The sequence below is a fragment of the Mytilus galloprovincialis genome, chromosome 1 (genome assembly GCF_965363235.1).
Source record: "Mytilus galloprovincialis chromosome 1, xbMytGall1.hap1.1, whole genome shotgun sequence".
NCBI classification, from domain to species: Eukaryota; Metazoa; Mollusca; class Bivalvia; order Mytilida; family Mytilidae; genus Mytilus; species Mytilus galloprovincialis.
The window spans coordinates 103,922,933-103,947,664 of record NC_134838.1 but is presented as its reverse complement, the minus strand read 5'-3'; the positions used below and the strand labels follow the sequence as shown (position 1 = coordinate 103,947,664).

Below are 24,732 nucleotides of genomic sequence, written 5' to 3'. Positions count from 1 at the left end.
ATGTGTTGCAGTATGAAAGTTTTTATTAAAAAAAAAACCACCATGACATGCTTAAACAGCACATTTTCATGTTTAGTGTCCCATGAATTCATGATCAAACCGGCAATTTGACAAAAAATTTAATGATTTTACATTTTTTAAGACAATGCATACAAAGTTGAAGTGACCACATCTTCATGAACAACTACCTGAATCAAAAACATTAATCTGAGAATATACTGATTTCACCCTGTGATATTTCCATGTTCAGCGAACCATAGGATAGGGTCAAACTGTAATATAGCATAAAGTGAACAAATTTCATATATAATGACAATGCCTATTTTTAAGTTTCAAGTAGATTTTACAACTGAGTGGTAAATGATCTTAACAAAATATTTACAACAACCAAAAGACGACACAGTAAACACTTAGCTGTGTAGGACCATGAGAGACAAATGCCCTGTTTAGAATGACAATATACAAAGAAATGATTAAGAAAGAATAGTTAGTAAGCAACGAGAAGTTTTAGGCATGGTCCAAAATCAATATTACAGCACTAAAATTAATCATTGATAATTGAAACAGTTTTTGATTTATATTTATAACTTTAAAGGTATCTTTTGTGTCACTTTATCACAATGATTTACCACAAATCTTCTTTTTTTATTATCATGTACACCCATGTTTAATGCAATAAACTTATATCAATTAACTTGAAGTGCTATCCCTACTGACTGGTCAATACTAGCCTAGGACATAAACCATGAAGTTATGTCAGGATCGATAACAACCTTGTCAAAGTATGGGTTAATTACAGCCAAGTCTATAGTTTGATTTGTAACAGTCAAATCTATGGTGCCAAGGTATCTAATTCAGACAGGTTCTTAACAGTTGGATATCAAACAGATCTAACTTAAGGCTGACTAGGTATATTAATGCCATTTAAGGGTATCATCATCACATAGGAATTTAAAGTCAAGTCAGCATAAATGTTGTTAAGTTAACCAGTTATTCAGTAGCTGTTTCAAGCTGTGAACTAGAGGCTCTAAAGAGCCTGTGTCGCTCACCATGGTCTATGTGCAAGCAGCAAATAAAACAAAGGACACAAATTATAGACGAGAATAGAATTCATGATAAAATTGTGTTTTGGTGATGATGATGTGTTTGTCAATCTCACTTTACTGAACATTCCTGCTGTTTACAATTTTATCTAGAGTGGGGTGCACATATTCGCCGGGGACACAATTTCGCCATTTTATGATTTTGAGGTGTAAAAACTTCAAAGGATGGCTGAAATGAAAGAAATATGCCGGTAAATTAATTTTTATAACAAATATAATTATTTTTTAAACTACGACAAAATTGTGTCACTTATCGCATAGAACCGAAAAATGGACAACGAATTTCCGCCAATTTGCTGAATGAAAAACCCGATTTCAAAGAAGTATTTCTAAGTGGTTCTTTGACTGATCACCCTAAATTTTAGTTTTGTACACCTGTGAAATGTCTGCTATTGCCGTCTATAATGAAATTGATTTGAAAAATATTGTTTAAAGCTGCAGTTATTTGGATTAAAGTAGATGTATAAAAACGGTGAATATGTGTACCCCATAGACAAAACATCAGGCAATTTCAAACACCCTTTAATCTTATTTTTCAGATGATTATTTTCAAACAAACAAGTTTTCAAGCTTAAGAATATTTTGCATTTGAAGTTATCTTCGTATAGAAATATCAGTATACTTCAAAAACATATAGACCTGAACATAAACTGTAGAAAACATGGAAAGATATGGCGAAAATGAGCACCCCACTCTATCTATAATGAACTTGGCTCAGTAGTTTCAAAAGAAAATATTTTGTGAAAGTTTACAAAAATTTACATAATTTACGAAAATTGTTTAAAATTTACTTTAAAGAGCAATAATTTTGGTCAAGTTGACTTATTTGTAGATCTTACTTTGCTATACATAATTATTGTTTACAGTTTATCTAAGATAATATTGAAGATAATAACCAAAAACTGCAAAATTTTCTTAAAATTACCAATTCAGGGGCATGAACCCAACAACAGGTTGTCTGATTTGTCTGAAAATTTCTGGGCAGTTAGATCTTGACTTAATGAACATATTTTAAATGCATGAGATTTATCCTTATATAAAGTTCATTAGAAATCTGTGATAATCCATAAACAAACAAATACCAAATGTCAACACATTTCATTGCCTGAAACTTCACTTCCTAATGATTGATTATGGTAAATGGTGGCAAAATAATAGGAAAAACTCTCATGTTGGCCAGGGGGAAGAATACTTTCTACCATTGAATAACATAACAACTTTTAATGGCCACTGTTTAAGTATAGAACCCTTGTTATTAAAGAAAATAAAAAGTTTTCTAATACTAGTGCTATAGCAATATTGCTATTCTAAAACCCTGATGTCCTGCCTAGAGCAGTTCATAACAAATGAGACTAAAACTTTTAATAATCAATGTATTCTGGAGCAGAATCCTTTATCACATGACCCATTATCAACAATCAACCTGTCCTTTCACATGGAGAATGACCAGAATTTTCAATCACAATAAACCTCTTTTACTAACTCTCTGACTTTGACAACATCAACATTCTGTCAGATGTATATGGTATACAATAAAGAGAAATATATGAATAAAAAGGACTTAATTGAATGATCCATCATCTACAGACAGAAGATAAAATATCTCAGTAATCAATAGGACCAGAGGCTCCAAAAGGAGAATTATATTACTTTCTTTTCATTAGGTTTTAAACTAGAACTCAGTGAACTCACATTAGGATGCCCCCTGCTCTGCAATACAATCAATGCATTAAAATCAGTAAAATTGATTATCTCCCCTTTAAAATATTGGAATTAGATTACATGTAATACTATATCCTGTTTTCACAATTTCAGGCAGTACGAATGATTTGCATTTACAAGGCACATAGACAGACAGACAGACAGGCATTACCATAATTACTATAAACCCCCAAAAATGTTTTGTTTGCAGGGTAAGATTGGCCACAAGTTGAAAAGGATCTGCCTATTGTATCAAGGTACCATGTAAGGTGCTCTAGGGGAATGGAATCTGCTTGCCCTTATAAAGCTCACTATTTTTTGTGGAGTTTGTGTTGCTCAGTCTATTATTTTTGTGTAATGTTTTGAAGAATGTTTGTTGTCAGTTATTTTGTTGATTTTTTGAAAGTCAATGATGTTGTCGGTATTTCTTTGACTAAACATTTTTCATTGTCTCCTCCCTATCTTTCTACAATAGACAGTCATGCTGTACCAGATTACTGTGCTTTTTCACATTGCTGAAGGCCATACATTGACCAGATACAAATAGCAAGATTGCTTTTTTATATTTCATCTGATACTGCAAGAAAGAAAAAATTTGACTGAAGTATTTATTGACAGAAACTTTTACTAGTCTGCATAATAGTTGCCTCCCAAATCTGTTATCATAAACATAGCACTGTCAATATAAGGATCTAATCATGGATGCTATAAAACACATAATTATCAAACACACCACTGAAGTGATACATTATTGTCAATGAAAAGCAAACAATTTAAAGTCTAAAACTCCTTGATATATTCCATCTACAAACATTAAATACCAAGAGAATAAACAAAATATCTGAAAAAAATCCATCAATACTGCAAATAGATGAGGGAATTACTGTTGAGCAATCAAAACCCTGTCTTTTATTGAACTTTATCATATATTTAGTAGTAAATACAGAAGTTTTGAATATTTGATAAATAGCTTGCTGTTTAATCCATATAGCGCAACTTTGATGCACACCCTTTATCACACCCCTACCCTTAAAGCTTTATCACTTCCTTTATTACACCCCTACAATTATTTTTTTTCTTTTCATTTTTACATAAAGTCGTTTTAGTTTATGCAAGCTTCTCAAGAAATATTTCCGCAAAATGGGTCCTAAATGAACGGTCATTCGGGCGCGACACAATTTATTAAACAACATCATTGTTAGGCATATGACGTCACAAACATAGAATTTTCATATTTTCTGGCACACTATGTAAATGCAATTATGAAAAAGAAGTCAATTAAATACCATACAAAACACACAAAAAAATACAATAATATTTTTACAACAACAGCACGCAAATTGTAAGGTAACCCAGGTGCTTCGGATGAGTAATTGAGCAGTTCTTTTAAAGCTTTTAAAACAAGACAAAAGTAGAACTGACGGTAACCCAGGAGCTAGAGATCAGAAAGCAACTCTCCTGTTGAAATATATGATAAAGCATATAAAACATGGCAAAATCCATATCACCCTTAAGGGCCACGGGCTGATATTGGTATCTCAGGATGATATGGCATATGACTGATTTTGCCATGTATTATTCTCAATATATTGCAAAAGTATCGCAGTTTATTGCTATGTTAAACATTGATTGTCGATTTTCCTCTTCAGCTTTGGGATTTGTTGCATTTTGTATAAACAGCTGCATCATAAGAAACAGATATACTTGACCCTCTTAATTCAACCAAATAAGCCTTATAATCCAAGGAAGCATTACAGAAAGAATTTTTAAGCCTCCAACCCCCCATCCCCCACCTCCCTTTTTTGTCTACAACTTCACTGATAATGACTTTTTATGTCCCATATTTCTTGAACCACAAGTCCCAAACATATTGAATGATAAATGTAACAACATTCTAAGGGAATGGTATATACAGTACAAATGCCTCCATCCAGCTAGAACATAGGATGAATTTACACTTTATAGACAACTATCAAATTTTGGAGGTTTAGTGTATTTTCATAAATGGGGATGTTGTAATTGATAAAGAAGGGAATTTCAATCTTTTTATTGTTCAAGTCAGCATATTTATCTAAGGTAAATATGATGGTTTTTGTATAACTGTAAGCATAACAAAATATCACCAGAACCAAAGTATTTTTATCTGAAAACATGCTGATTCAGACTTCTTTTTTTATGTCCAATGATGCCAACACCTACAAAATTGCTCAACCAGAATGAAAACATTTATTTAATCTATTACTTCTTAGTTCTAATGATATGACTATTATATACTAAACATTGAATCAATTGGTTCAGGCAAAACAGCAGAAAAAATTGTTTCTCTAGCATTTTTATATGTTCAAAGGCTACAACCTCTCAATAGCGCCACTCCACCAGAACAAAATAACAAATTTGATTTGCAAACTTCTTATCATGTGAACATTATGAATAGATACCAAACACCTAATCTATTGATTCAAAAATAATAAAATAAGAAAAGAATACTGACAGTTGGTTTTATAAATGAAATTATCCAAAAATCATTAAACTTTTCCACCCTATTTCAAAACTGTCATTTTCTACCATGTTTAACCTAATCCAGCAAGTTTAAAAAAAATCAGTAAAATAGAATTATTCCTCTATATAAAAGCAATTTTCTATACACGTTCTGTGGCTATAACTACTGCCAAAAAATGCTGAACTAAAACTAAACTCAAATGTTATTGTAACAGACTGATAAGGAGCTTATCCTCATGCCAAATGTAAAAGCAGACTTAAGTATAATGCGACTAGGTATAAAGTCAGACCTATAGACAGACAGAACTAGCATATTGGAATCTCAGATTAAAAACATACAAATTGAATTCTGTTATTCTAGTATAATGTCATTTTAAATTATAGATTTTATTGAAAAAAATCTTCTTCATCAGACTTTGTGAAAAAAAATGTCGATAGTTTTTACCTAAATACAAAGACCCAAAAGCCAATATCCTGAACAACACAATCGGAATGAATGAAAATGACTCAGTAAAATCAACTGATGTGCTGCTATTTCTTGTCTCAATGGAGTTGACAATTTGTAACAATAAAAACATGAGTTGTGACTTTAATTAAATAACGTACCATTTAGTCATCAAACAGCCAGTCTAGTGGGAGTTAAAATGTTCCATTTAATGTTCATCATGCATTTTTTATATGTTTATGGAAGTGAAATCAGAGAGATGTAATTATCTAAAGCTGGTTAACACCATCAATATATATAAATAGTACTAATATCTATATCTAGCAAAGAATTATGATTCTAAAAGTCATAGGTGCAATCTTGATCTTGTTGATCTTTTCCTTGATGCCAGATCTGTGGAGTGTTTACTCCATGTTCTCATGGTTATAGGACTGCTACGTTGATGAAGAATAGCAATATAATCAGTTCCTTTGTTTTTGTTTTCCACTGGAATTTTTTTGTCATGAATTGATACAACATTTCTCTCTTTCAATTACGCCTTATTCTGACAGATTGAAATATCTGTTGCTCAAATTTAAGCTAACAATAAATATTTTTGTAATATGTCTTACTATATATATATTATCATAAATTTCAAATATTAAATTCTTTTTCTTTGTTAAATAAATTATTTATGCTCTTTACTTTGAACTTTTTCAAAATACAATGCATCAACACTGAAGAATATTTTTATTTAACAATTGCATGACAATTTCCATTAAAAGTAACTTAAAAGTTAGCTTTTTTAGAACTGCTTACAATTAAAACGTCTGACTTGTAATATGCAGTTATTGACTGGAAGAATAGTTAGTCCTATCTTCTGTTTTTGTTCATATGGGAATTTGATGATGATGACAGAAGTTTGATATTCTCTTTTAAATTGATACACAACTTTTCTTATTACAGTGCAATTGAGATGCTTGGCATATTGTTCAGAAAATGGTCTATTGTTGATGACCACAGCCAAATCCAAATTCATGCAAAAATAAAGACCTAATCCCGCCCTTCAATGAAGTTTTTAGAACATTGCAGAACACAGTTTAATCTTTTGTCCAATGGCTGCAAGATCCAATTTGGAGGTTCAGATTAAAAAAGATTTATTGTAATATTGACATCTTAAAAACTTCAAAATCTCTTTTAAAATGTTGACTTGTACAATGGTAACATTTTTTGTATGTTGGTTTTCAGTCCATGTCTATACAATTGTACAATTTCATTCAAGTCTAGAAACTTGAAGACCTTTTGAAAGTTGTATTATGTAGGCAACCAGAATTTCAGAATAAAATGGACAAACCTACAACATTTGTTCATTTGTATGTTTGTGATTTCTTTAGAAATGCCCTCAGACACAACATTTACCTTATACAGTGATTGTCAACAACTTTCTTATATTGCTAGGTCCTACTCAATGTTTTGACCAAGCTACCTCATTTCAAATATGCTACATCATCAACCAAATTAAAGCTTTATGAATAGAACTATACAACAACAAATGGAAGTTTTTAACAATCTTGACTGACTATACAGCTCTTGAACGGTCGGCCCCGGCTTGCGCCTTTTTGGGCATTTAATAATTTAATGTTTACCATATGGTAATTGACATAATTTAGAATGTTAAATAAAGTTTAATAAAAATTTAAAAGAGCAAAAATTTGAATAAATAATGAATAAAAAATTTTATGAATAAGTAAATAAATATAGAACCATATGTTTAATGTATTGCATTATATATAGCATGTATAATTGAACTGTGACCCTTTTATAAATACCTGTTCAACTCTTATATCCCAATCACCAAAAATTTTTCTTCCTCTAAAATATTTTGACCTGTCAAAAAAAAAAGAATGATATTTACATACAAACATACAAATAAATAGAGGAATATGTGGTAAAAATCAATGAGACATACAACCACTGACACAGATTGAAATGTCATGCCTGCATAATAATCATGAGGTCACACGAAGTGTTTTGATATTTTTTTCTTATAAAGCTCAGAAGTATTTTTTACCTTCCTACATACATGTATATGTTTTCTGATTTTTTTAACATGAACATTTGTCATTTCTGGTTAGTAAAAAATTATGATTTTTTTTGTTGTTGAACCAAATACTGTAAAATTGGTACTTGCTGCTTCTTTGCTAAGCATGCAGCATTTAGGAGTAAGAGAAAAGACTGGTCATCTCAGAGTAAGAATACCGGTAATATGTCCAGGTAGGCTGACATGTCTTCTGCAGTCTGTAAACTAGCACATTAAAAATCTTGCTCAGTGTGTTGGTGAAGTGTTCCTATTCATATCACATTAATATGTTCTCATCCTGAAGAATATGTATTTTATTTTCCACTGGAGGTTAAAACGCAATCCATCCATACATACATCTTAATACAAGTACAACAGAAACTTAACAATATCAATGAACCATGAAGTTCAAGGTCAGGTGAAATCTGTCAGATGGACAGTTACTGTCAGTTAAAGTATCTGAGAAAGGTATCTCATCATGAAAATTTACCATTGACCACTGAACCATGCAAATGATTTCCAAGACTCAGTCAGGTAAAGCCTATTTAACAAACATACATTAAGGGTGCAATGGCAGACAAGGATTGAAGATACATTAGAACTTAAAAAAAAAATAAAAATCAATACAAACACAGACATTTCTGCATTAATTTAACTTAACACAAATCTTTCAGAACAAATTGCATTTATGGTAAATTCCTAAATGTTTTTAAAACTAAATAGCTTCAGTCTAGAAGATTTGTATGTCTAGAGACATTACAGTTAAAAGAATCTGCTGTTGATTTAATAATGCCTTTTTACTAACAAAACTGTCAGATATAACTCTGAGAAAGATGTTTATAATCCCTAAAGTCTCACGAGAATCTAAGTTTTTACTGAAATTAAAAAAAAAGTCTTCAAGCATAGATAAATAGTTGTAATTCCATAAAGAAAATTTGTTAAGGAAATATAAGGCATTTCAAACTAACAATCACCCATGTCAGGATAGCAACAAGGTCTGTGTACCTTACCTGACATCTACATGACCTATGTCAGTATAGCAACAAGGTATGTGTACCTTACCTGACATCTACATGACCTATGTCAGGATAGCAACAAGGTCTGTGTACCTTACCTGACAATGACCTATGTCAGGATAGCAACAAGGTCTGTGTACCTTACCTGACAATGACCTATGTCAGGATAGCAACAAGGTCTGTGTACCTTACCTGACAATGACCTATGTCAGTATAGCAACAAGGTATGTGTACCTTACCTGACATCTACATGACCTATGTCAGGACAGCAACAAGGTCTGTGTACCTTACCTGACATCTACATGACCTAAGGTCTGTGTACCTTACCTGACAATGACCTATGTCAGGATAGCAACAAGGTCTGTGTACCTTACCTGACAATGACATATGTCAGGATAGCAACAAGGTCTGTGTACCTTACCTGACAATGACCTATGTCAGTATAGCAACAAGGTCTGTGTACCTTACCTGACAATGACCTATGTCAGTATAGCAACAAGGTTTGTGTACCTTACCTGACATCTACATGACCTATGTCAGGATAGCAACAAGGTGTGTGTACCTTACCTGACAATGACCTATAGCAGGATAGCAACAAGGTCTGTGTACCTTACCTGACATCTACATGACCTAAGGTCTGTGTACCTTACCTGACAATGACCTATGTCAGGATAGCAACAAGGTCTGTGTACCTTACCTGACAATGACCTATGTCAGGATAACAACAAGGTCTGTGTACCTTACCTGACAATGACCTATGTCAGTATAGCAACAAGGTTTGTGTACCTTACCTGACATCTACATGACCTATGTCAGGATAGCAACAAGGTGTGTGTACCTTACCTGACAATGACCTATAGCAGGATAGCAACAAGGTCTGTGTACCTTACCTGACAATGACCTATGTCAGTATAGCAACAAGGTTTGTGTACCTTACCTGACATCTACATGACCTATGTCAGTATAGCAACAAGGTCTGTGTACCTTACCTGACATCTACAGACCTATGTCAGGATAGCAACAAGGTCTGTGTACCTTACCTGACATCTACATGACCTATGTCAGGATAGCAACAAGGTCTATGTACCTTACCTGACATCTACAGACCTATGTCAGGATAGCAACAAGGTCTGTGTACCTTACCTGACATCTACAAACCTATGTCAGGATAGCAACAAGGTCTGTGTACCTTACCTGACATTTACATGACCTATGTCAGGATTGCAACAAGGTCTGTGTACCTTACCTGACATCTACAGACCTATGTCAGGATAGCAACAAGGTCTGTGTACCTTACCTGACATCTACAGACCCATGTCAGGATAGCAACAAGGTTTGTGTACCTTACCTGACATCTACAGACCTATGTCAGGATAGCAACAAGGTCTGTGTACCTTACCAGACATCTATAGACCTTTAGAAGAAAATGGATCATCATTTTATGATGAACTATGGCCAATGTGAAATTTAACATGATAAAGACCATTTTTACAAAATAACCAAAATAAGGAAATGAGGTCAAGGACAACTGAAACATAATGAACATAATGAATTAAACTAACAAAATAACTACAGCTGAGATTACAGTAACCATGAAATTGAGGTCCAAGACAACTGAAACATATATACCAAAAATAAAGTTCACACCAAAAAATTAAAGCATATAAAATAACCAAACCTTGAAAATGAGATAGGGACACAGTGAAACATGTAAAATTTCTTTCACCTCATAAAGGAATATTCCCCATCAAAACAGTGAGTTTTTTGTGAGTCTTCATTAAAAGTATAACTCTGTGCTCTTTTTAACAACATCTGATGAAGACAGTGCATTAATGTTACTCGTGTAGGCAATAGACTGTTGTCTATACCATGTATCAAACTGTTAATTGCCAGAAACTACAGACATACTCAATTAATTAAACAGAGACTGTGAAACAACTGCAATCAACTCTAAATTCCCTGAAGAACAAATTAGCTTTGAGATATAACTAAATACAATCAATGACAGATTCCTGACTCTAGAAAGTCACATACAAATGCATTAACCCTTTTAATGATATGACTGTTAAAGGCATAACACTGCAGAAGATAAGAAACATTCTGTTCTTTTAAATCAAACTTCCACGTAAAAGTTTTAAATCAAGCAACTAGCAAAGATTGTTTAGACTGTAAATCAATTTTGCAATATCCTTAAATTTTTAGCTATTACAATCAATACAATGGCTACTTTAAGACACTAATTATAGGTTCAACTTATATATTCGGTCAGTATCCCCCTAGTAAAGTCCTTACATTCCTTATATTGACAGCCGTTGTCATGCACTCTGGATTACCTCCCACAACCTGTCAATATTGTAAAGATCTCACGTAGATTCATTAGTTTCAATATAACTTTTTAGGCCTTCAAAACAATCAATTTATAAAACTAAACCATTGATTAGATTTCCCAAGCAAAAAAATATATGTAAAGACTGAAGTCATTTGCGAATCTTTTTTGTATTATGAAAACTAGCTCATCCTTATTTCTGTTTTTCTTCTTTTTTTTAAGCATTTGCCATTATAGTTCTAATACATGTATATGATTGTTAGAATTATATCTTGTTGATTGTATGACCTACAGAAGACAAGGTAGTACTTTTAAAAGACATTCCTTTACAGATTTTTATGGTATAATAAGACACTTCCATGATGAGTTGATTGAGAGAGAAAGTTCTAAATCCCCATGGACTGCAGTGTCAATATTTATTATGTGATGAGGGAAATGACAAAATAGGAAAAAGAAGAATGATTTAATAAATGTTAAGTTTGAGAAAAATATTGCACCTAGGTATCCCGGTAGTTGTAAGACTGTTGCTATTAATTAAGTTTTCAGTATTGTAATTGGGCTATTTTATGGTATTGTAATTGTGTTCCATCTTTTTTAAAAGTCTTGTGTACCTTTTGTCCTGAAAAAATGTCATTTCAAACTCTCACATTCAGTAATGCTGAAGAAAATATGATTTGATGGTTTGTGCATTTGGTGATGTCTTAAGATTAGAACAAGAGTCATTTACAAATCTGTTATTGTACATTGCCTAGTTAGTGGTGGGCTAGTAAAATGGTGGGCTTCACTAGTGGAATAACATCTGCTGACCCTTACAAATGAGTTCACCCCATGTTTTTGATGGGTTAGTCTGGCACAATCTTTTTGTATTCTGTGCATCAACTGAAATGTTATTCTTTGATATCTTTAATATCTTTGATAACTGAAGACCTAATCTTGAGGTTTTCTTTTTAGGGGTGGATGATTTTTTTTCAATTTTCATTGATTGCTAAATACCACAATAAAACAAAATGCAAGTTTTGGCTTAAAAGCTTCAATAGCTTGACTAAGTCACGCCCTAAGAGCAAAGATCTAATGAACCAACAATTTGTGTATAATAAACAAAATACAAATAAAGTTCTGTTATATCATGTTAGGACAAATTTGACATCAAAACAAACTTAATTGTTTTACATTTGTTATGTCGGGGCCTTTTATAGCTGACTGCAGTATGGGCTTTGCTCATTGTTGAAGGCTGTACGGTAACCTATAGTCGTAAATTTCTGTGTCATTTGGTCTCTTGTGGAGAGTTGTCTCATTGGCATTTATACCACATCTTCTTTTTTATATTAAACATATGATGTATAATGCATGAAAGTCAAACTCTTGTGTTACACTAGATATGCCATTCTACTTGCATTGTAATGAAAAAATTTGTACAAGCTATTGGAAAGCACTTTTTTGAAGAATACAAAACATTTTCACAGACAAACTTACCAGTCTGTATGTTGATCATCAACCACTAATAATATTTTACATCGATCCTTATTATATGCTGGTTTACTGTTTTGTACTGGTCCTGCCCTCGGTATTCCTTGGGTTGCATTTAAAGTTTTTGAAGGAGAACTTGGTGCACTTGGTGAAGGTCCTTTTTTAAACGTTAAAATACTTGAATTTTCCTCCCTTAGCTCACCCTGAAGATCCCCAGAACTGAATCTTCGCCTGAGGAAATTCATTCCACTTGAAAAATTCTCACGGAAACTTGAAAACGAAATTTTGGATGATTTTAAAGGAAATGCACACACAGGTGTTCGTGAAGAAGGATGCACTGAAAAATCCACTTCGGATAAAAATGAGATGAGAATAATATTGATGGGACCTCTCTACGGATTTCATATGAATAACCTGCAAGAAGAAATAAATCAATTAAAAACATAGAAATATCCTGAATACTCAGAATATGTTATAACCAAAACATAAGGAATCAATATTCTCTTTTCACAGTCATAAATATAATCGTTCAATGGTTCATTAAGATTACAATTAATTATTAATGAAACTGGTAATTTACTTCTAATCAAGAAATATAAATACAAATTCTTTATGTAATCTGGCATGTTTTTACGCAAAATCAAATTTGTTATGGGATAAATGAGATGGAACAAATTCAAAGCAATATGCAGTAATTGTAACTAGAATATAAATTTTCATAAAAGCATATACTCTTCAAAATGCATGCAGGATAAAATTGATTTCAAAGTTTTTGAATTGAGTCCTTAAAATGACTTCTTTATCATTCTCTGTAATTAAAATTATAGAAAATGGAACAAATAGCTAAATTTTTATTAAGGTCTGTCAAATAAAGTGTATTCAATGCCATAGCAAACATGCCAAAATGTAAAATAAAGGAAATTGAAAAAAATATCAATTTCAGAAATCAGAAAGGAAGGATGCAAATATAGGAATATTTTGATAAGGATGCAATATTATACTGTTGTATAGTCTATAGAATAACATGAAGGAGAAAACTAAAGTTGAAAGCCTTTGCATGAAAGAGAGGCGTAAAGGGGGGCATCTGCACGAAAGAACGTGAAAAAAAAATTGCCATTTCATGATGAATGAACAATTAAACAAGATGTGTTCAAAGTACATGGATGCCCCATCGGCACTATCATTTTCTATGTTGAATGGACCGTGAAAAAATCTCTAATTTGGCATAAAAATCAGAAAGATTATATCATAGGGAACATGTGTACTAAGTTTCAAGTAGATTGGACGTCAACTTCATCAAAAATTACCTAAACCAAAAACTTAAACCTGAAGCGGGACAGACGGACAGAATAATGAATGGACGAACGAATGGACAGACACAGACCAGAAAACATAATGCCCATAAATGGGGCATAAAAATTCCTGCACATTGATCTTTATACTGATTTCACGAAACAAGTTATGGCTGCACTTGAAATTAAAATGGCAAAACATGACGCACGAAAACAACACTTTACCACCCTCATGAAACATGTATTTTAAACCCATCAGATATTTGTACATATCAGTATTCTTAAGCCCACCAATATAACCAATATACATAAGAGGATGTAAGGATAAAACCATCTCTACTTTAATGAAAGATGAAATTGAAGGTGTCAAACAAGACAAATGTAATTAATTTGTCAACAGATTACCTCATTGTAATGTGTTCAATCTAAATTTAGATAACTGACAGTAATGAACTACTTAAAGAAAGAAATTCAACAATGTGCAAGTAATTCCTCATTTTCAATAGCTTTGTCCATAAGACCAATAGATTTGATTATAGAATTTCATCAATGTAAAAATTTCACAATCAGTTTTAATTTGTGGAAAAGAAATCTTACAATTCCGATACCACCAAAGGAAATGAAGAAGCTTTGAGTGGGAGTCGGCTATACAAGAACTTCAAAACATAAATCAACATTTTAAATGCATCGTAAATATTTTTTGACATTTCCTTTTCCTTGAAATTTTATAGAATTAATTTTCTTTTTTATGGAATTTACTTTCTATGTATTTTAATGGCAGTGTCTCTTTTTTGAATAGAAACAAAGGGCAGAAATAAAGAATGAATCTAGAAGCCCAGGTCCCCCAAAATTTGGTTTTTGCTACTAGATATTTATTATAAGAGGTCGATCATGCTATTAAAACTTTCATTTTAATTTTGATGAACTGGTGGTCTTCAAAAATAAGATTTCCTTTGGTCTATTGTAAACGGTTGTCTCATTGGCAATCATATCACATGCTTTTTCTTTTATATTGCCATGGATATTGTTATCAATGAAATATCACAGATCTCCAAATGAATAATATATGGAAACACAAGTTTAACCTACTCCCAGATGTCAATTTCTCATCTGTTTTGGTTTATAACCACTTTAAAACTCCTGACCACTTTAATTTCATTCATGTGGAAATCTCTGTTACCAAATTTGTAATAAAACAATACACAAAGAAACATAAAACATAGTCAGTTTAAATAATAGTATAATTGACATGTAATTTACTACTAATGCATTAACAAATATTGAATCTTCCAATGATTTCAATCCTTCTATTTCCCAGACATCTGAAAGTGGACTTCATATCAGAAAATCTCATCATTTCTTACATGAACAGATTCCGTAACATGACAAAATAGCATTAAAGTCTTCCTCAGTAGTTTCTTATCTTTCCGATGTATGTTTCTATTAACCAATTTTAAATATATAGATTATTTAATTGAAGGAAGGAATGCAGTGATTACAGGGCCTTGTATTAATTCAAAAATTCAATTAACAAAAGCGAGAAAACGCATGTAAATGTAAGTTGTATCATAAACGTATGGATTGGGACCGTTTTTATCATCCTTAAATATTGTATTCTGTCACGGCATGGAATTTCAAATGAAATTTTATGAGACAAATAGGCGATAACTGTATTGTATTGTAATATTTTCAAATGTCAATCTAGATTTAACAGTTATCTTCAAATTTCCAATTTTAGAAATGATGCATAGAATGACAAATAAGATGGCCTCAGATTAAGTAACTTACACTTAACAAGGTGCACCTTGGGATATGAAATTGTTCACATTGATTGATTGATGTGTATTTGCTTGCTAAATATCTAGTGGCAATTATTCATGCTTATGGAAGACTAAAATATATCAATTATGAATAAAATAGGTAGTTCTACAAGGTTAATAGATGACAGGAAGAAGGGAGGGATAATTTGCACTGACATTGTATTGATTTGATTGTTGGTTGCTTAACCTCCAGTGGCAAATATTTGATGCACAGCATGGGTTTCATAGCTAGTCAAAAGAAAACTTAAGTCAGTGATATTGTTGGCTTTTTTCAAAACTACCTCTATCCTTTTTTATTGGGAAAATATGTGTCATTTTTTATCAAATTGGGAAATTAATAATAAACCATGAATATGACTGGAACTTCAATTTGCAGACCCCCTTTCAAGAGGTAAACCCTCATTTGAAATAAGACCCCTTATTGTCAGTGAAGATACATAAATAGACCTTCAAATCTGACCATATAGTCATTTTATGCATAAAAAATGTTTAAATGAGTGTTTTTTCAGTTTGCATTCACGCACAATTACTTCTGAGACTGCACTGTAAGGGAAAAAGTTGTATTTTTGGGAATAATTTTAAGGCATTTTTTTTTCTTCAAATTGGGATTCTTCTCCAGGGGAAAAAGCCTTTCGTCTCCAGTAATTTAAGGCAAACAATATCACTGTAAGTGACTATTATCCTATTCCCACCCTGAAAAATTCAAAATAAGTCTGCTAAAATAAGATATCTTACCTTCTCACAAAAGCATAAAGAGTAATATTTAATTTCCATTAATTTAAGCAGGAAATACATATGCAGCCAAAAGCATTTTTCTTTTAATTTTAGAAGATTACATGCTTCACTTTTTTTTTTTAGCATTTATGGACAAATTAGATGTCAACAGTTTGAAGTAGATGTTTGAAATAGTGCTTTAAACTTTCTACAAGTTTTGTACACATCTATGGTCTTATTATATGCCATCATTTCAGAATTCTTTGTTACCTTAAATCTGGATTAGTGACATAGAGTTGGCTGCATTTAAAACATCTTTGAAATTTTTTTTATTTCATTCTAAAAGCAAATGAAAAGTGCCTTCATATAAAACCTATAAAGAATACTTACAGGCAATCAATGCTTAGTTTCCATCTGACTTAGTAAAAGTAAATCTATGGCTAACAATGGATAATAATGTCTACGTCTACTCCTAACACTGCTTAATCCTATAAAGATACCACTAATTCTGAAGAAGATCCACGTCCAGTGCCCACAATCAGAGAATCGGTCAATCGAGCATGCTAAGTAGTCTGCCTGTAAAGAATATTGTTATATAGAATCAATATACAGTATGAATCCAATAAACCCGTACAGATTTGACAGCCTGGAATTTCTACAAAATTATTTCACTTTATACAAGAAAATCTCATTCTGACAAAATGTATTATGATTCTGACATCTGAGAGTGCCAAAGTGTGTTCATTTTATACAACTATATTACAAAAAGAAATGACAACTAAATCTCTTTTTGGAATTCTGTTGGACATGTTGGACAGAATATAAGTCTTAACTACTGGGTGTGACAACATTCCTCAATATCATATAGGGTTATTGCATGAATATTGGGGAATATTGTCCCGAGTAGAAATTTATATTGCACGAGCTTGTGAGTGCAATAAATGTTCTACGAGTGCACACAGTATTAGGATCCAATGTCCATTTCCATGATTTTGTTTATCTCTCATTCGCTTGCGTGATAATATCAATTTACTTGGAACCTCTCTAATACATGTATATACCAACCTATATGGAGAAAGTATCAAATGGGTGATTTATTACTGCAGTAACTCTAATTAACACATCCAAAGTGATTTCTGACATTACAGTATTGATAATTTGTTGCCTTTAATGGTAAACTGCTGTCCTATATTCAGGATTGCCAACCACTATTATATAACTTTGCTGGGAATGTCACTTTAAATAGTTCAGAATTGGAAAGATCTCATAAGTACTTTCAAGATTGCTCCACAACATTTAAGGCAGCTCAACTTGCACGTCACAGAACTATATATCTGGTAAAAAGTAGGAAATCTAAGATCCAAGGAGTGTTGTAAACCTTGCAATGGAGAAAATCTATACACTGGTACATGCATATTGCATCGGAACAGTTGGAAAATAAGTTATGGTGTTTGCTTTGATGCTTTAATCTTATCTAATGTATACACAAGGACACAACCAAATTTACAAACAATAAATTAGAAATCCATTATAGGCTTGGCAATCAAACATTTAATGATATAGTTGGAAAATGGATTAAATGTTGCATGTTTCTGTTGTCTGATAAATTGTGCTAATCTACTGAAACAATTTAGATGAGCAATCCACCAAACTCTACAGAACCTGACTGTTAGAATCAATACATTTACCAAGTTTGGCTTTAAAATCCTCATTAATGAAACATATACTTGCTCACTATTGATACTAAAATGAACAGAGGTTCCATGATCAAAGACATAAATAAAACTTAATGATACAACAAACAGAACACATATGAGTTTTAAACCACTGCATGTATTTCAATAAGAAAGTTGGTTCAAGCCTTCAAATAAAGCATGAAAATATCAAGCCTTAATAGCCAAAAATTGTCTGAAATTAAATTGCAAAACAAACCAAGATGAAAGTTGACAGACTAATTAACAAACTAACTCAGTCTGAATTTAGATTGTAAAACAAACCAAGATGAAAGTTGACAGACTTAAATTAACAAACTAACTCAGTCTGAATTTAAATTGTAAAACAAACCAAGATGAAAGTTGACAGACTAATTAACAAACTAACTCAGTCTGAATTTAGATTGTAAAACAAACCAAGATGAAAGTTGACAGACTAATTAACAAACTAACTCAGTCTGAATTTAAATTGTAAAACAAACCAAGATGAAAGTTGACAGACTAATTAACAAACTAACTCAGTCTGAATTTAAATAGTAAAACAAACCAAGATGAAAGTTGACAGACTAATTAACAAACTAACTCAGTCTGAATTTAAATAGTAAAACAAACCAAGATGAAAGTTGACAGACTAATTAACAAACTAACTCAGTCTGAATTTAAATTGTAAAACAAACCAAGATGAAAGTTGACAGACTAATTAACAAACTAACTCAGTCTGAATTTAGATTGTAAAACAAACCAAGATGAAAGTTGACAGACTAATTAACAAACTAACTCAGTCTGAATTTAGATTGTAAAACAAACCAAGATGAAAGTTGACAGACTAATTAACAAACTAACTCAGTCTAAATTTAGATTGTAAAACAAACCAAGATGAAAGTTGACAGACTAATTAACAAACTAACTCAGTCTAAATTTAGATTGTAAAACAAACCAAGATGAAAGTTGACAGACTAATTAACAAACTAACTCAGTCTGAATTTAAATTGTAAAATAAACCAAGATGAAAGTTGACAGACTAATTAACAAACTAACTCAGTCTAAATTTAGATTGTAAAACAAACCAAGATGAAAGTTGACAGACTAATTAACAAACTAACTCAGTCTGAATTTAAATTGTAAAACAAACCAAGATGAAAGTTGACAGACTAATTAACAAACTAACTCAGTCTGAATTTAGATTGTAAAACAAACCAAGATGAAAGTTGACAGACTAATTAACAAACTAACTCAGTCTGAATTTAGATTGTAAAACAAACCAAGATGAAAGTTGACAGACTAATTAACAAACTAACTCAGTCTGAATTTAGATTGTAAAACAAACCAAGATGAAAGTTGACAGACTAATTAACAAACTAACTCAGTCTGAATTTAAATAGTAAAACAAACCAAGATGAAAGTTGACAGACTAATTAACAAACTAACTCAGTCTAAATTTAGATTGTAAAACAAACCAAGATGAAAGTTGACAGACTAATTAACAAACTAACTCAGTCTAAATTTAGATTGTAAAACAAACCAAGATGAAAGTTGACAGACTAATTAACAAACTAACTCAGTCTGAATTTAAATTGTAAAATAAACCAAGATGAAAGTTGACAGACTAATTAACAAACTAACTCAGTCTAAATTTAGATTGTAAAACAAACCAAGATGAAAGTTGACAGACTAATTAACAAACTAACTCAGTCTGAATTTAAATTGTAAAACAAACCAAGATGAAAGTTGACAGACTAATTAACAAACTAACTCAGTCTGAATTTAGATTGTAAAACAAACCAAGATGAAAGTTGACAGACTAATTAACAAACTAACTCAGTCTGAATTTAGATTGTAAAACAAACCAAGATGAAAGTTGAATTTAAATTGTAAAACAAACCAAGATGAAAGTTGACAGACTAATTAACAAACTAACTCAGTCTGAATTTAAATTGTAAAACAAACCAAGATGAAAGTTGACAGACTAATTAACAAACTAACTCAGTCTGAATTTAAATTGTAAAACAAACCAAGATGAAAGTTGACAGACTAATTAACAAACTAACTCAGTCTGAATTTAAATAGTAAAACAAACCAAGATGAAAGTTGACAGACTAATTAACAAACTAACTCAGTCTGAATTTAGATTGTAAAACAAACCAAGATGAAAGTTGACAGACTAATTAACAAACTAACTCAGTCTGAATTTAAATTGTAAAACAAACCAAGATGAAAGTTGACAGACTAATTAACAAACTAACTCAGTCTGAATTTAGATTGTAAAACAAACCAAGATGAAAGTTGACAGACTAATTAACAAACTAACTCAGTCTGAATTTAGATTGTAAAACAAACCAAGATGAAAGTTGACAGACTAATTAACAAACTAACTCAGTCTGAATTTAGATTGTAAAACAAACCAAGATGAAAGTTGACAGACTAATTAACAAACTAACTCAGTCTGAATCTAAATTGTAAAACAAACCAAGATGAAAGTTGACAGACTAATTAACAAACTAACTCAGTCTGAATTTAAATTGTAAAACAAACCAAGATGAAAGTTGACAGACTAATTAACAAACTAACTCAGTCTGAATTTAAATTGTAAAACAAACCAAGATGAAAGTTGACAGACTAATTAACAAACTAACACAGTCTGAATTTAGATTGTAAAACAAACCAAGAAGAAAGTTGACAGACTAATTAACAAACTAACTCAGTCTGAATTTAAATTGTAAAACAAACCAAGATGAAAGTTGACAGACTAATTAACAAACTAACTCAGTCTGAATTTAGATTGTAAAACAAACCAAGATGAAAGTTGACAGACTAATTAACAAACTAACTCAGTCTGAATCTAAATTGTAAAACAAACCAAGATGAAAGTTGACAGACTAATTAACAAACTAACGCAGTCTGAATTTAGATTGTAAAACAAACCAAGATGAAAGTTGACAGACTAATTAACAAACTAACTCAGTCTGAATTTAAATTGTAAAACAAACCAAGATGAAAGTTGACAGACTAATTAACAAACTAACTCAGTCTGAATTTAGATTGTAAAACAAACCAAGATGAAAGTTGACAGACTAATTAACAAAATAACTCAGTCTGAATTTAAATTGTAAAACAAACCAAGATGAAAGTTGAGACTAATTAACAAACTAACTCAGTCTGAATTTAGATTGTAAAACAAACCAAGATGAAAGTTGACAGACTAATTAACAAACTAACTCAGTCTGAATTTAAATTGTAAAATAAACCAAGATGAAAGTTGACAGACTAATTAACAAACTAACTCAGTCTGAATTTAGATTGTAAAACAAACCAAGATGAAAGTTGACAGACTAATTAACAAACTAACTCAGTCTGAATTTAAATTGTAAAACAAACCAAGATGAAAGTTGACAGACTAATTAACAAACTAACTCAGTCTGAATTTAGATTGTAAAAAAAAACAAGATGAAAGTTGACAGACTAATTAACAAACTAACTCAGTCTGAATTTAAATTGTAAAACAAACTAAGATGAAAGTTGACAGACTAATTAACAAACTAACTCAGTCTGAATTTAAATTGTAAAACAAACCAAGATGAAAGTTGACAGACTAATTAACAAACTAACTCAGTCTGAATTTAAATAGTAAAACAAACCAAGATGAAAGTTGACAGACTAATTAACAAACTAACTCAGTCTGAATTTAAATTGTAAAACAAACCAAGATGAAAGCTCAGTCTGAATTTAAATTGTAAAACAAACCAAGATGAAAGTTGACAGACTAATTAACAAACTAACTCAGTCTGAATTTAGATTGTAAAACAAACCAAGATGAAAGTTGACAGACTAATTAACAAACTAACTCAGTCTGAATTTAGATTGTAAAACAAACCAAGATAAAAGTTGACAGACTAATTAACAAACTAACTCAGTCTGAATTTAAATTGCAAAACAAACCAAGATGAAAGTTGACAGACTAATTAACAAACTAACTCAGTCTGAATTTAAATTGTAAAACAAACCAAGATGAAAGCTCAGTCTGAATTTAGATTGTAAAACAAACCAAGATGAAAGTTGACAGACTAATTAACAAACTAACTCAGTCTGAATTTAAATTGCAAAACAAACCAAGATAATATTGACTGATTAATAAACAAACAAACACATTTCGGTTTAAATACTAAAAAATTGTAACTATATGTATATGTGATGGTCTGCTACCTAACATACTATTAGTATTATGTTTAACTGTGTTTCTAAAGCGTTTCATTGTTTATAGCTGAAGAAAATTCCTATTTATATAGATCTCTCTACACTGAGCAATTTGTTCGTCTGTCTGGGTCTAATTGATACTTATTTTCTTACTCCATACTAATGGTCAACAAGATGGATCAAAACCGATTTGTCACCTTCTACAAATACCTATTAAAGCACTAAGTTATCTTTTACTCAGAAGTCATAACAAGTTGTGCTTTAACAAGTTTATGCACATCAGTTTTCTACAGCATAATAACAAATGGAATTTATCATCTTTCAAATGGCTAAAAACGTATAATCTTGTTCTATCCCCTGTTTTTGTTGTTGTGAAGTTTATAAATGCTTTTCAGTGTAGTGATTTGTGGGTTTTTTTTCTTCTTTTTTTTAAATGTACAATTGATGCAAGTTGATGCTGCATTTTTATTTTTATTACAATGTAAAAAATTCCAATTGAAGACACATTTCATCTTATGTCTTTTGACAAATAGTCAGAAATTCAATGTTTTTCTCACTGAATGTCTATATTTGAAAGTCTCCGACAAACAGAAGTATAAGACTGTTCCCTTGGTAATTTAATAACCATTTTATCAATAATTTACATTTATTAAAAGAAATCAGGTGGAAATGATTTATATATAAGGTGTCTAGCACTTAAATGTATTTTTATGAAACTTTTTATTGTGCCGTCTCTTTGAGTGGGCAAATATATCATCTATATCGCTACAGCAAAGATGTTAGAGTACACTGCTGATGACTATTGGTAAGTAACTCATCAATCATATTGGATGTACAATGAAAATAGAATTGTTTTGTAAAAAGGACTACCTCCATCTTGGTTGGTGAATGTTAATTATTTGTGAACTTACACTTTTTCATTGTATCTCTCACTTCAATTATTATTGACACATCCTACTGTATGACTTTTCTTCCTAATCAGGCTCTATTATTGCTGAGAGCCTAAGGGAAGATTATTTAATAACTGTGTTTCCCTTGTTAAATAAATAAATATTAGCATTACATGGTCTTTTTACCTTTAAAGGAAAGACCTTCAGAATGTTATACAATTGTTTTATTTTTTTCTCCGCATTTAAATCTTTTAATACTATTTTGTTTTTGCAAGATGTAAATAAGAAATTTAGTATAATGAAATTGAACAGTTATTGCGCTTTTGAAACTTAACCTCTTCAGTCTTCAACTAAACATTATTTGTAACAATTGTCTCCCCTTACCACTATTTTTATTTACAACTCCTTTTCAACCATTATACTTACAATTTTTTCCCCCAAATTGCTCTTTACTTCCTAAGGATGTCGAGAATAGGTATGACAATTATAAGCCATCAGGAAATTTCATATGAGAGTTCTTTCTATATATATGTCTTCAACATATGTGAAATGTAATTATAATTAGTAAAATGTAAGTGATAGAGACATAGGATCTTTTCTTTTGAGGTTCTTGGTAAACTTAAAATAAAATGAGGTCAAGGTCATGTGGAAATTTCAAACTTTTTTTTTCTATCTTTGTTAGTTTTATCATTTCATAACTAACAACTTTTGGCCAAAAGGATACTGTTATGTTTATTAACAGTTTTCTCCCGTTAAATGTTAAAAAATAAGCTTTAGTTTAAACATTTTTATTTATAGTGGATTGGGAAACAAGTTTTGCAACTTATATTAATCCCTTTCCACTTTGCGGGTGCGAGTGCTGCCTTGTAGCGGCATTAGCCTACGCTTTTTCGAAATCTGCAAGGGTGTCTTTAACGTGCAAGAGATATGGCGCTCTCTTAACACGGGTCAGCCATTTATCGTCCCCTTCCGACGGACTATCATCGTTTCCTCAAGACCATACTCGCAGATGGTGTCAAGGGAGAGCCGAAAATTGAGTTCCTGAAATTTTCATCCCAAACAGGAATCGAACCAGGAACCTTTGTGTTAGTAGTCCGATGCACTAACCACTACACCACGGTTCACTTTATGATATTAAAACTTATAACCAAATATAGAAGAGACCTAGGGTCTTTAATCTTCAGTCCTTGCAATAAGACCTTGAAATTGAGGTCAAGGTCAAAAGCCTATTAAAATTTCTACAATTTCAACCTTTGCTTTCACCTCATTATAATATATGATACACCTATCTGCGGCCAAGCTTAGCGAAAGGTCGTGCGACATAATCAGTCAAACAAACTTTATTAGATTAACTCTTTAACAATCGTTTTCATTGGTCAATTCAAACCTTTGACCTCACACAGTCTGCGAAAATAGAACACACGTACTATAACGTTGAATGGACTGATCAATATTCACGTAGCTGGTCAAGGTCGTTTAAAGCTTACATCTTCGTAT

General features: G+C 31.5%; 1 protein-coding gene across 2 annotated transcripts in view; it reads right to left on the bottom strand.

The window, feature by feature from the left end:
- Positions 1 to 24,732, bottom strand: part of LOC143048153 (synapsin-like) — a 104,569-nt gene that overhangs the window by 66,998 nt on the left and 12,839 nt on the right. For both annotated transcript variants that reach the window (XM_076221666.1, XM_076221657.1), the window contains exons 2-4: positions 16,833 to 17,018; positions 12,623 to 13,030; positions 7,557 to 7,614 (exon numbers count right to left, since the gene is read on the bottom strand). In XM_076221666.1, coding sequence (XP_076077781.1) covers positions 7,557 to 7,614; positions 12,623 to 12,861 — 297 coding nt within the window. In that variant the 5' untranslated portion in view covers positions 12,862 to 13,030; positions 16,833 to 17,018. The remainder of the gene's footprint in view (positions 1 to 7,556; positions 7,615 to 12,622; positions 13,031 to 16,832; positions 17,019 to 24,732) is intronic.